This window comes from Natator depressus, chromosome 21 (genome assembly GCF_965152275.1).
Source record: "Natator depressus isolate rNatDep1 chromosome 21, rNatDep2.hap1, whole genome shotgun sequence".
In the NCBI taxonomy this organism is placed as follows: domain Eukaryota; kingdom Metazoa; phylum Chordata; order Testudines; family Cheloniidae; genus Natator; species Natator depressus.
Genome location: NC_134254.1, coordinates 7312225 through 7324644, shown reverse-complemented (window position 1 = coordinate 7324644; position 12420 = coordinate 7312225). Strand labels below are relative to the sequence as shown.

The 12420-nt window shown below is 44.7% G+C and overlaps 1 protein-coding gene and 1 long non-coding RNA gene across 25 annotated transcripts in view; one reads left to right on the top strand and one right to left on the bottom strand.

The window, feature by feature from the left end:
• The window catches only part of NFASC (neurofascin), a 179917-nt gene that overhangs the window by 115407 nt on the left and 52090 nt on the right, over positions 1–12420 (top strand). For 19 of the 24 annotated variants that reach the window (XM_074935907.1, XM_074935909.1, XM_074935908.1 and 16 more), the window contains 5 exons: positions 95–292; positions 1293–1363; positions 2278–2500; positions 7891–8006; positions 9520–9724. In XM_074935907.1, the coding sequence (XP_074792008.1) occupies positions 95–292; positions 1293–1363; positions 2278–2500; positions 7891–8006; positions 9520–9724 (813 nt within the window). The remainder of the gene's footprint in view (positions 1–94; positions 293–1292; positions 1364–2277; positions 2501–7890; positions 8007–9519; positions 9725–12420) is intronic. The other 5 variants (XM_074935919.1, XM_074935918.1, XM_074935927.1 and 2 more) reach the window with 1 other exon arrangement.
• Positions 1370–12360, bottom strand: LOC141975512 (uncharacterized). The gene is made up of 6 exons (XR_012635944.1): positions 12293–12360; positions 5913–6203; positions 4605–4688; positions 3935–3988; positions 2585–2729; positions 1370–1896 (listed from the first exon to the last, which is right to left on the bottom strand). It is a non-coding gene; the product is annotated as an uncharacterized LOC141975512 (long non-coding RNA).

Here is a 12420-nt window from a genome sequence, read left to right as displayed (position 1 = left end):
CAAGCTATTGTTTTTGTTGACAAAAGTGTCTCTTTCTCTGGGAGTTGGGAGAAACCCTGCCATTAACCTGACCTACCACCTCTCTCCTGTCTAGATTATGTGGTTCAGTTTGAAGAGGACAAGTTCCAGCCTGGGTCATGGTATAACCATTCCCGTTATCCAGGGAGCGTTAACTCAGCTGTTCTGCGCCTCTCACCCTATGTCAACTACCAGTTCCGAGTGATTGCTGTGAATGAAGTTGGGAGCAGCCTGCCCAGCCTTCCCTCTGAACGATACCATACTATTGGGGCAAGTAAGTACTTGGAGTCAAGTTCCATTTAACTCACTGTTGGGGTTTTGCTGCCAATCAATCAGCCATGTACTGCTTTGCTCTCTGAATGGCTTTCATCTGTCATGTCAAATCAGACCCTAGGTGAGTTTCTTTTACAAGCCCATTTTCCATGGGTGTTGAACTCACAGGGCTAGATACTGCTCTTGGCTACAGTACTGTAAAGCCAGAGTAATATGACTGAGAGCAGAACTTAATCCATGTACTAACGGGTTGGGATGAATGATGTATTTGGTTAAGCCCTGTGCACAGTAGCAAAATTCAAGTTGAAAGAGCTAAGGTGGGTAATTTTTCCAGTGTAAGCTGCTTAGAGGGGGGTATTCCTCAAAACAAATCAATCTTTCCATGATGCTGCAACTGCAGAAAGGAGGAAAATCCTTCATCCCCTCCTCCTGCAGGAAGCTTCTTTGAAAGTTTGACACTAGGCCTGTTTACACTGCAGCTGGCAGTGGCTCCCCCCAGCCCATGTAGATGAGCACACTTAAATAAGAGTGGACTCTGCATCATGGGCTAGCCAGCTGAGCTCAGAGCAGGAAGGCATGCTCCCAAAACTGCTAACTCCCTCCACTGTTTTGGCAGAGATCCCAGAACAGGCTGGGTGTGCAATTCAATGCAGTATATATAGCAGGTCAGTACAGCTCATTTTTGAATGCCCTCTGTGTGTTCAGTGCTACAGAGAAGAAAAATCATATTTCTAGCACAAGGCGCTTATGAACCTAAATCTCTGGGTTTTTGGCTGCTTAGGGCCTACTCAATCAAAAGCTGAGGGATTATTCTTGTTCAGATTTACTTACCACAGAAGGCACCTTCTAAATGTATAGGACTAGATATTTGGAAGCCAATTCAGGCAAATTAGGCTACTCATTGTTTTGAATTGTGTATTATTAACCAGTTTACTCTGTGCAGGGCTTTTAAATGCCTACATTTTCAACATTGTAAGATAAGATTTTTATGTGGATTTCAGGTCCAGAAATCAACCCAACAGGAGTTCGAGGAGCAGGGACTCAAAAAAACAACATGGAGATAACTTGGACTGTGAGTATTTATTTAGAGCTGGATGACATTTTATTTCAATAGGCTTAGATAAAACTTTCAACTGCTGGCTACCCTTGAGTCAAGATGATCCTGCCTATTCTTTCCCCTTAACCACCAAGGGCTATAACCATTCAGAAAAGTTAGACTGAGGAAGTGTCACACATACTAGGATTTCTCTCAGTGCATCAGCCTTCTTAAGGTGAGCATATTTAAATCACTCCTCATGCTCTTCCCTTTGCATTCTAGGTAGCTGCCCGAATACATCAATTCCCATGCAATTTTGATGGTTTGGAATGTGTCTTTCTGGGTGCTATTAAAACAAAGAGCTTACTCATTTAAGACACGAGTCTAAGGTGAAGGTTACACAAGCATGAGCATGTTGTTACTCAGTTCAAAAACAGTGACAGTACTCTAACACCATTGTTGACTCGCTCCTTGGAGGCGCAAGTGAGAGACAGCGATGTCTTCCTGCAGAAGCCTGCTCATACAGTGTACTCAGGTGTTGCATTAGGGAGGAGGTTGGTCTCCAAGATCTGTTCACAGGAATGGAAGCAAAAGAAAAGTGGTTAGGGGCAGTTCCTTGAGAATCAGGTATAATCTCTCTTGCCTAAAGAATAATTGGCAGCAGCATTTACCTGTTGTTCATTAAGAGTGACACTTGAAGGCAAAGTGTCACTCCTAAATTTTCCAGGGTACATAAAGAATTACTCTATGGCTTGCTTCTTGAAGGAAGTCTGAGAGGAGGATAATTATATAGAAGTTTTCAGAAACAGACTTTCGTTCGTGAAGCAGGCGTACATGCTGCCACCAGGAATTAAGCCAAAGTCTGGTGTAGGGGAGGGATAAATTGCAGCTTTTTATTCATGCCTGTATTGTGCAGTGTAAATACCTTACTTATCTTTTCATCCATTAAGCCGCTGAATGCAACCCAAGCTTATGGGCCCAACCTCAGGTACATTGTCAACTGGAGGCAAAGGGATACGCGGGAGAGCTGGAGCAATGAGACAGTGAGAACCACAAGGCATGTTGTCTGGAATACACCCATCTATGTGCCCTATGAGATCAAAGTGCAGGCAGAGAACGACTTCGGGAGAGCTCCAGAGCCTGACGTCATCATCGGCTACTCAGGGGAAGATTGTGAGTATTTTCCTAGCCAGAGCTATTAAGTGTTACCGGAGGGGAGGGGAAAAGAAAAGTGAAAGTTAGCCAAGATTTCCTCACCTACTGGAGATGGGAAAAGCTCCATTGCAGCTCAGGGTGGACACCCTTAGAGCCATGCTTGGTGGGTCACAGCAATCCAGTTCCAGGTGATTTGAGGAGGAGAAGACAACTCTTCAGGTTCCATTCCCAGCTGTCACCAAAATCCCTGTGGAGCCCCAAGCCAAATTAGCCTCCATTTGTGCAAACTGGACTACATCGCTTCTGAGAGTAATGTGGGCAAGGAGGTTTGAGTTTGGGTATTTTGGCCCTTGGATGAAAGGTACAGCTGGGCAAAGTAGTTGTTGAACTTAGAGGTGTGATTGCAACTCTGGTAGGCGTTACCCAGGGTTTTGAGAGAACTTGTGCTGCCACATCTGTATTTAGCCACACTAGCAAGATTAGAGCTAGTATGGGTGCCTACCTGAGCTGCAGGTAACTCCTCCCTCTGCTCTGAGGGAAGTGTAGATTAATTAGGTCATAATCTTGCATGCTGGTCAGAGGGAAATCCTGGATTAGATTGGTGTGCCATGGCTTTAGATAAACATGCAAGTAGCTATAATGGTAAATTTTAATTATCTCCTACTGGTTTCACTGCCTGCAACAGATGGGTGCTCAGAACTGTAACATTATTTTTAAAGAGAAAGTATTTTAGTTCCAACTCTATTGCACCACATGATGGGGAGTCCTGCTGGGATTGTTGTTGGGCTATGGGCTCAGCACTTCTGAAAAGGAGTCCCCCAATAGGTCACCCGGAATAGCACAAGGACCACCTCCCACTGACTGGTTGAGCTCAGAGCACAAAATATGGGTGGTACTACTACTACAAAGGGGAAAAAATAAACTCAAAATCCTAACATCCCCTGCTCTTAGCCACAAGCTTCAAGAGGCAGAGCCAGGAATAGATAAGGAACTTAAAGAATACAACTTAGATTGCCTTACCCCCTACACCAGCAAGTCACACACCACACCACACCATCGTGATGCTGCACAGTTGCCAGCTTTCAGTGTCTTAAGGTATTTCTCTCAGTTTAAAGTAGATATTGGGGACTGTGCATTTGGGTTCCACAGGGACTCAAATACACCTGAATGTGTGTCTTGCTGGAGCTAAACTAAAGTGAGATTTGGTCTTGGAGAGTTCAGTTCTTTGAAACTAGATCTCATTATTTAGCTCCCTAAATGACTGGGATAATTATAAAAAGATGGGAAACAATCTAAGTATGGACACTAGATCCTGCACATGCCCCTAGTGAATACAATGTGCAATGGGCTAAACTACTGGACAGGTTTGTTCCAATAGTTTCTCTCTAAAGATGCTAACCTTAGGAGTGCTTTTACTTCACTCCCAAGCCCCCCTGATAACAGTATCTTTACCTTCAGCTTATGGTTCTTGTGTGTGATTCAGAGTGTCCAACATCTGCTTTTGACCTAGGATGAGACCAAAAAACCAAACAGCCTGAACATTCTTGGGGGTTAATACATGTATAAGCTGAGCAACATCTTAATGGGCTAGTGTGGCCTTAGCTTTTTCAAAGGCTTCTCAGGCACATAACTGGGGCTGCTTTAACAGTAGCAAATCAAATGTTGGGTTTTGTGGCCATGCTGCTGAAAGACGTTTGTACAGCTCAGCCATTGCAGGGTTAGCTCTGTATACCCAGCATCCATTAGAGGCCATCAGCGTTTATTTGCTTCACTCCCTGGGTGAGCACACTAGAAAGAGCAGATTCTTCTGCTGTGTATAATTAAATGGTGGTGCAGAAGAGTTTCCTCTGACCCAACTAACTTGTGCTAAGTACCATTTATAATGTTACATGTCCACCTTGTTCCACAGGCTTTTTGACTCTGACATGCTGCAGTGCCAATCAATATTAGAGTTGTGCAAACTCTGCACATAGGATCTGCAAGCTAGATCCTCAGGCACTTCACCCACTGCTAGAAGCAAATCAGTCTCAGCATGGTTCTTGGGGGTATCTTCAACCAATTCAAACCTCCAAGGGACCATACCACTCCCTCCCTGGGATAAGCCTTAGGAATCTCTGCTTACCTTAGAAGTTTTCAGGGAAGTATTAGACGTTCACACATTTTCCATTTCCTCTCCTACTGCAAAGTGCACTCGTGAAAAATGTTTCTAGAGAGGGAAAAAAAATCCCATTGGCCTTTAAGGGGCTGCTCTGTCCTTGGTCCTGAAATCACCAGACTATCTTGTCTAAAGCTTCAGACAACTTAATTCCTATTGCAAAAGTCTTTAACCAATAGTTCTTCTGGCAAACTAAACTTGGCTCTTGCTTTGTTGGGATGGCTTTACTACAAGTTATGTATCTCCTTTGATTGTTTTACCATGTCTTATTGCCTAGTTTTCCCTTTCCCCCCATAAACTGGTTGTTTTGGGGAGCAGTTTCTGCCACAAGATACAGTATGTTTTTTGTAAATGGCTAACTCTTGCACATTAAATACATAACATTAGATTAAGGCTAGATGACCATAATGATCCTTTTTAGTTTGACATCTGGCATAAAGGAAGCCATGGAAACTTGCCTAGTGACTCCTGCATCTAGCCCTAATTACAAGCTTTCTTCCTCCAATAATTTCCAGCAGAGATTTTCAACGGTGACTAGTGATGGGGGGGTGCCGCCTCACATGACACCTGTAAAAGAACCTGATTCAGAGGATAAGTGTGCTCCATCCTTCCTGAATCTTACCACCAATCACTTTTGCTAGGGATATCTGTTGAGATTCTCCAATGGGTGGGTGCAGTAGTTTTAAATGAGTATTCCAGCAGAGATCAGAAGTTCTTATACAAGCTACAGTGAAACCAAAGCAAGTACGTTTCCCCATTAGAAAGCTAGTACTGAGTGAACAAAGATCTTCTGCAGGCTCTGGCCATTCTTCATCACCATGTAAATCTAGATGATTGGCTGTGAAAGCAAAGGGTTGTTCTGCTGTTGTGTAATGTGGTGGTGGTCGTCCCTCCCCCTCTGGGTCCTAGTTAGGCCAGATCACTGCCTCATATCAGGGGGAATTAGTGAATCAGGGGCTAGCCCCTGACCCTCTTGGCAGGGAGGAGCACCCAACAGTCTAGAGGCTTAGGGCCTCAGGCAGAGCAGAGCACAGCACCAAGCTCAGACAGACAGAAGACAAACATAGGCCTCTTGGCCTACTGTGGGGAGGTTGCCACCCCAGGGTTGGGGTTGGCAGCAGGGAGCCCAGGCCCATCCTACTCCACCAGGTCCCAGCCCAGGGACCTAACAGTGGTCGAGCATCCACCACTGGGTCAGCGGAGATCTGCCTGAAACATGCTGGCCTGGATTCAGGCAAACCCAACCCAAAACCAAACTACCCCTTTGTTTGGTACCTCAGCTCCCTGGGTGTCCTGTCTCTCTGGGGTAGATAGCCAGCATCTCCTCAGGGTCAGCAGTGAAGTCAGAGGCCTAGCAGCAAGCAAGATAAGTCTGTCTCCTTCCCAGGCTCAGCTCCAGCTGAGCTGGAGGCTCTACCTTTTATACTTCCTGTGGGTGGGGTGAGCCAGGCCTGACTCCACCCACCCAGGCACAGGGTTCCTCCCCATCAGGTCAGAGGAAGTCCACAAAGCGAGTGCTGCAGCAGGCCCCTAAGTCTGTGGCAGACTGACCCAGTCAGTCCTAACCTGTAATGGAAGCAGAGAGGGGCGACCGATTGCATGCTTGCTTCTCAAAGTAGCTGATCCATTGCCGAGGCCCGAGGGAAGTGCTGCTGTTAAATGGATCAGGAGTGATCGCACAGCAACACCATGAGTGGCTGACAGATTGTAACACGTTGTTCCCTCCTGGAGAGGCACCGCCACGAGCAACCCAAGTATTCCTTAGATTCAGAACCTGCCTGGTCAGAAAGTCTCAGGAGTACCAGATTAGTCTAGATGGTGAAGAGGACAATCACTTAAGGACACTGCGCCAGATCATCCGCTGGTGTAAACCAGCATAGCTTTAGAGACTTCACTGGAGTTCCAGTTGACACCAGCGGAGGAGCTGGCCTGTTGGGATCCAACTTTGGGTAAGCTGGACTCAGACTCATTTGCACCTGCTCTCTCTCACATAAGTCACCTTGCACCTCACTCTGTTAGCTTCCGAGGCATGCTTCCAAGCCATGCTAGCGCAGTAGCTGCATTCAAGGCACAAAGACAGCTGGGATCCTTTAAAACTAAGAGGGGAGAGGGCTAGCCAGTTTAAAAACATGCAAACAATCTGTTTGGAGGATGGAGCCAGCTAAAGTGTGGCTGCATCAGTGTTTACTGGGGGAATTGTTAAATGGTCAACATGTTGCATGACAGCTGGAGACTCTGCCTTGCACTGACCCAGTGTTGTTGCTTCCAAACAGCAGAGTCTTGTTGGATTGTGGACACACTGGATCAGCTCCTCAGCTGGTGTGTAAATCTGAAATCTGGTGTGTAAATCTTGGCATTGCTTCACTGGCTTCAGTGAAGCAATGCCAAGTCACACCAGCTGAGAATCTGGCCCATGGTTGAACATGAACTATTGCCCTTTTCAAAATCTAAGATTCCTAAAATTAGCAAGATCTTGTTAAACAAGGAAGTAATTCCTTTATCTGGCACAGCCAAAAAGAATACTAGCATATAATGGGAAACATTTTTAAACCATTCTCTTTAGAAAGTTGGCTGTACTGACAAATGGTTAGAGCAAAGGTCTCTGAACAGAGATTCTTGGACTGGATTCCCAACTCTGCCACTGACTGTGTGGGGGGTGGGGCACATGAGGAGGAGAGGAGAGAAGGGGTACACACATGAAGTGGATTTTGACCTCTGTGCCTTGGATATGTAATACTTCACAGCTCCCTGCTAGTGTAGGAAAATACTTTGAGATCTTCAGATGAAAGGTGTTAGGGAGGTAAATAATATGTTCTGTATATTGCTTCTCCAATTTCATTATCTGGGTATATTTACTGCATGGCAGTGGGACACACATTCATCCCTTAAGTAGTTTAAGCAAGAACTCTAGAATTGACTGGCTCCTGCTGTTTTGTTGCATCAGATGTGGCAATCCTTGAAGTGTGACAAGATTGTGACTTTTTGTTGGGATAACTGCACAAATGAGATCCTGTCTTCCTGCAAATATTCTAACATAGGCAGAACTGCTCCTGAATGCCACAAGGTGGCAGCAGGGGCTTTTGCAAGTCTGACTATATTTAGAATGAAAAACAAAATGCCTCAAAAACCTGCCTAGCAGGAATTGCAGGAGGTAAACTTCAGAAAGAAAGGGGGTGTAGACTACTGTTGGAATTAAAAACCACCAACCCAGTGTGTGCCTAATCTACACTTTGCTTTATTCCTGAACGCTTAGATCCCAAGGCTGCCCCCACTGATATTAGGCTAAAAGTTCTAAACAGCACAGCAGTCAGTCTCCAATGGAGCCGAGTATACCCGGATACCATCCAGGGACAACTTAAGGAATACAGAGTGAGCAAAACCAAATTGTTTGGATACTGACTATTAATACAGCTAACCTTGCTCACAAAGGGTGACCTGGAAATGTGGCCAGTATGCAGTGGGGATGACATAAAACAGTAAGTTGGGCCTAATAACCTTGGGTGCAATCATTATGTGGGCACATTAGTGATCATGCCTAGCCATTCTGGAAGAACCCCTGTGTGTTGAAGACTAAAGAAACACACAGACTGGCTTTTGTTTAATGACTGGAAAACAAGATCTATGGAGATCTTGTTTGCAGGGGCTGATTTAGGGCCAGATTCTGCTGCCATTGAACATCCATGGCAATACTCAGACTTGAGTGAGAGTAGGATTTGGTCTTGTAATGAGACTTAGTCCTGCATATGCAAACATGCACAGCCTAATATGTGCTACTGATTGGAGTCTTTGCTCTTACAGTCAGAAAAGAGTCTGTTCGGTGCCCACATCACTGAGCCCTACAGTAGGGCCATATATACATGGGCCATATAAACAGTACTACTTTCCCCACCCCGAAAGGTGGCCCCTGCTAAGTAAGGTTGAGGTATCGCTGCTGCTTGTATTATACCTAAATAAGACAACTCCTGTCTCTAGAACTGTTCAGTTACACCCTTTCATCATTATGCAATTTGCCTCGTTTTCATGGGAGAAGGGGGGAGGAGGAGAAAGAATCCTCAGATACCAATATACTGATTTGTGTCATCCCTAATGTAGACAGTCTTAATAAACGCTATCTGGATTTGCTCTGGTCAAGATTTAAAACAAACCATACTAACGGAAAACTAAAGAAAGTATAGAGCTAAATATACTGTATAGTCATTGCAACAACTGTTCTTTATCAAACATATGCGCTGCTAATAATCTCATGTGCCAGTTGCAGTGCCTGATCACAAGTAGAAAAGTCTGGACTTAATCAAAAATCTGATAGAAAAAGCTTTTGAGAATTTAGCAATACAGGTTGGTGGCATATTCTGTACATGTTCATACCTTTCAAATCCAAGAATTCAATATTCATAGAAAATTCTTTGAATTCTGCCTTCGTTTTCATTACTTTCTCTTGTGCACCATTGTATATCTATTTTCTATCTAAAAAAAAAAATCTATATTTGTAGGGATTTGAATCAGCATCTTTTTCAAGTTCAGACTTTTAATTGTGCCTGGACATATTAAGCCTCTTCCTTTCTTTATAGTTAAAATTTACTAATTCATCTGGAGGGGTATGCTCTCTGCCTAGAGCTGAGGACTTGGAACCAGAACTGTTCAGTTCCATCCTGATCTCTGCAGCTGACTCACTGTGACCTTGGGCAAATCACTTAGCCTGACCATTCCTCAGCTTCTGCATCTGTAAAATGGAGATAATATTACTGACCTACTTCCTGGGCAGTTATGAGGCTTAATTAATTGTTCTAAAGCACTGAGAGGCAAAGAATTGTTATGCTTTATTAATTAAAACCAATTGTACCTGAATGGGAAAAGCTTCACTTGCCCTACATATTTCTTGAAGGCCTATTTCTGGAGAGAAAGTAGTTTGCTGAAGAACCTGTGGGTCTCCAAAAAAAGGCAGTCTGTGGGTTTTGTTGGAGACCGACCACGGGGCATAGTGTCCCGGCTGTTTCCTTACAGCAACTACAAACTGGAGATGGTTGTAGTCAACGGGAGAGGAGATGGGCCTCGGAGTGAAATTAAGGAGTTCACAACACCTGAAGGAGGTAGGTTCTTCTGGAATTTTTGCAGGCCTACACTGTTGTATGCTTTGTGCACATGCTGGGAAAACTCTGCTCCACAGTTCTAGGCACAGACCTAGAGCCTTAAAATTCCTCCTGCCCTGTATGGTAATTCCATAGAATGACACAGATCCAGTTTAAAAATGAACAGAGCCACCTATCCTGTGCAGGACAGGTGCAGCTCTAAGGTGCCAAAGCTGTCACTCTGCATTTCTCTACCTGGAGCACAGGTATGTACATCTTGCTGTAGCTCCTAATGGCAGAAGTACCCAAAGAATCATAGGGTTAGAAGGGACGGGTAAGGGTCATCTGGTCTAACCCCCTGCCAAGATGCAGGATTTGTTGGGTCTAAACCATCTGAGACAGAGGGCTATCCAGCCTCCTTTTGGAAACTGGCAGTGAAGCAGCTTCCACAAGCTCCTGAGGCCTCTGTTCCATTGTCCTGCTGTTCTTCATAGTTAAAAAGTTCTCCTCAGATTTAATCTACATCAACTACACTGTGATTTGAAGCCATTGTCTCCTCCTGTGGCAAAACAACAACTTCTCCATCTTTTTTGTGGCAGCCTTTGAAGACTGCTATCATGTCCCCCCTTAGTCTCCTTTTTCAAACTAAAGAGACCCAGTTCCTTCAGCCTTTGCTCATAGGGCTAGAATGCAGCTGTTTGATCATCTTTGTCACTCATTTCTAGATCCTTTCCAGTTCTCTACATCCTTTTTATACATTGGTGACCAAAACTGGACACCGTACTCCAGCTGAGGCCTAACCAGGGCTAAGTAGAGAGCAGTAGTATCACCTCCCATGACTTGCATGCTATGCTTCAAACTATTTTTTTTGCAACAGCAGCACAGTGCTGACTCATGCTGAGGTTGTGATCCACCACAACTCCCCAATCCTGGTCAGCAGTGCTGCTGAAAAGCCAGTTACCATCTATTCTATATTTGTGCTTTTGGTTTTTCTTCCCTAAGTGTAGCATCTTACATTTATCTTCACTGAATTGCATTTTGTTGCTTATAGCCCAGTTCTCCAGTTTAATCAAGATCCCTCTGAATTTTAGCTCTGTCCTCCAAAGTGTTAACATCCCCCCTTAGCTTTGTGTCATCTGCAAGTTTGATCAGTGTACTCTATTCCTACATCCAGGTCATTTATAAATGTTAAACACCCAACCCAGAACAGATCCCTGTGGAATCCCACTGGAGACCTCCCTCCAGTCTGACATCATTCCATTAATAGTTACTAATAGTTACTGGAGAGTTATTCCAGAGTAGCCGTTCTGGATTAACACCATGCATGGATGCGCTTATCCCAGAGTAACTGTACCTTACTCCTAATTCATTAATCTGTTTCCAGAGTGGATTAAAACTAGTTCAGAATAAGAGCATCCATCCATGGAGTTAATCAGGAATAGATAATCTGTTAAATTTACACCCTACCTGAGTCTGAATGAATTTCCATGTGTAGACAAGCCCTTAATTTGTATCTGTAAATTCAAGACAACTTTTAGAAGTACTTGAGTGCCTTGCAGGAGAGGTGCTGGGCTGACTTCCCTGGAGACTGAAATGCTCAGTTCCCCTCCCCTCCGCCCACCCCGAAGGTATGTGCTGCACCATACTAGGGTCCCCCACACCATGTGTCAACCCTGATTGGGAAGGAGCATCCCCAGTAGGGAGATAATAGTTTAGTCTCCATGTGATTTGATTCTTGGCTTCTCTTTCAAGGTTGCCTACAAGGGGATCAGTTAGCACCAATTGTGGTGAGTGTAAGGATGGGGACACCAGCACAGCTGGACTGAAACCCAGCAAGTTTGTCACACAAACCTGAGTGGGATTTGAACAGAGACTAGCCCTGTTCCTCATATAATAGGAAGCTGTACCGGGCCAAAGGGCTGGCACACTCCACCATGAGAGCCATGACTGTTTGCAGAGGGGTTGTTGTGTCTGGGCCCCTGTCCTAGTGCTATATTTTGCCCTCAGGAGTGGCAAGGAAGGGGGCCAAGGTTTTGAGGTATTCACATTTCCAAAGGCCAGCAGCACTGAGTCAAAGTACAAGAGCACCCCAAAAAGGATGAAAAATAGGCCAAAGCCCACAAGACCCCTGCCGATCTCTGCAACAGCTGGAGGGTTAGTTATCAGGAGCACAGCAGCCAGAGGAACAATGTAGTTACTACAACGGAAGTGTTGGATGGTGCCATCTTAGGTCACCAAATCCTCCCCTGTGGCAGATTATCCCCAAGACTGATGGTTCACACTGTAGTTAGATTCACCAACCAGTCAAACTGTGCTCCTGATCCCCCACACTGGTTATCAAGAGGCTAAAAAAGAAATTACTCCCACCAGCAAATGGGTCCATTAAAGTGAGAAGGGAATTTAAAACTTGCTATACAAAATGTTCTTCTGATCCCTAAAAGGCCAGCCACATTACCAATCAATGCTAGTTTGGATCTTACCCAAAATACCATGCTGCCAGCCATTCCTTTAGTATCTAAAGCTAAATGATTATTATAAAAGAAAGGGAAGACCAGAGTTGTTAAATGGTCAAAGCAATCAGATACATACATATGACTTCAGAGTCCATATATCAGGTTCTTAGCAGTACTGGTGAGTTTGCTGGCTTGTAAAGTCCCCCTGGAACACATCCAAAGTTTGGGTGGGTGTCTCAGTCCTTTGTTCAAAGCTTCAGTTTA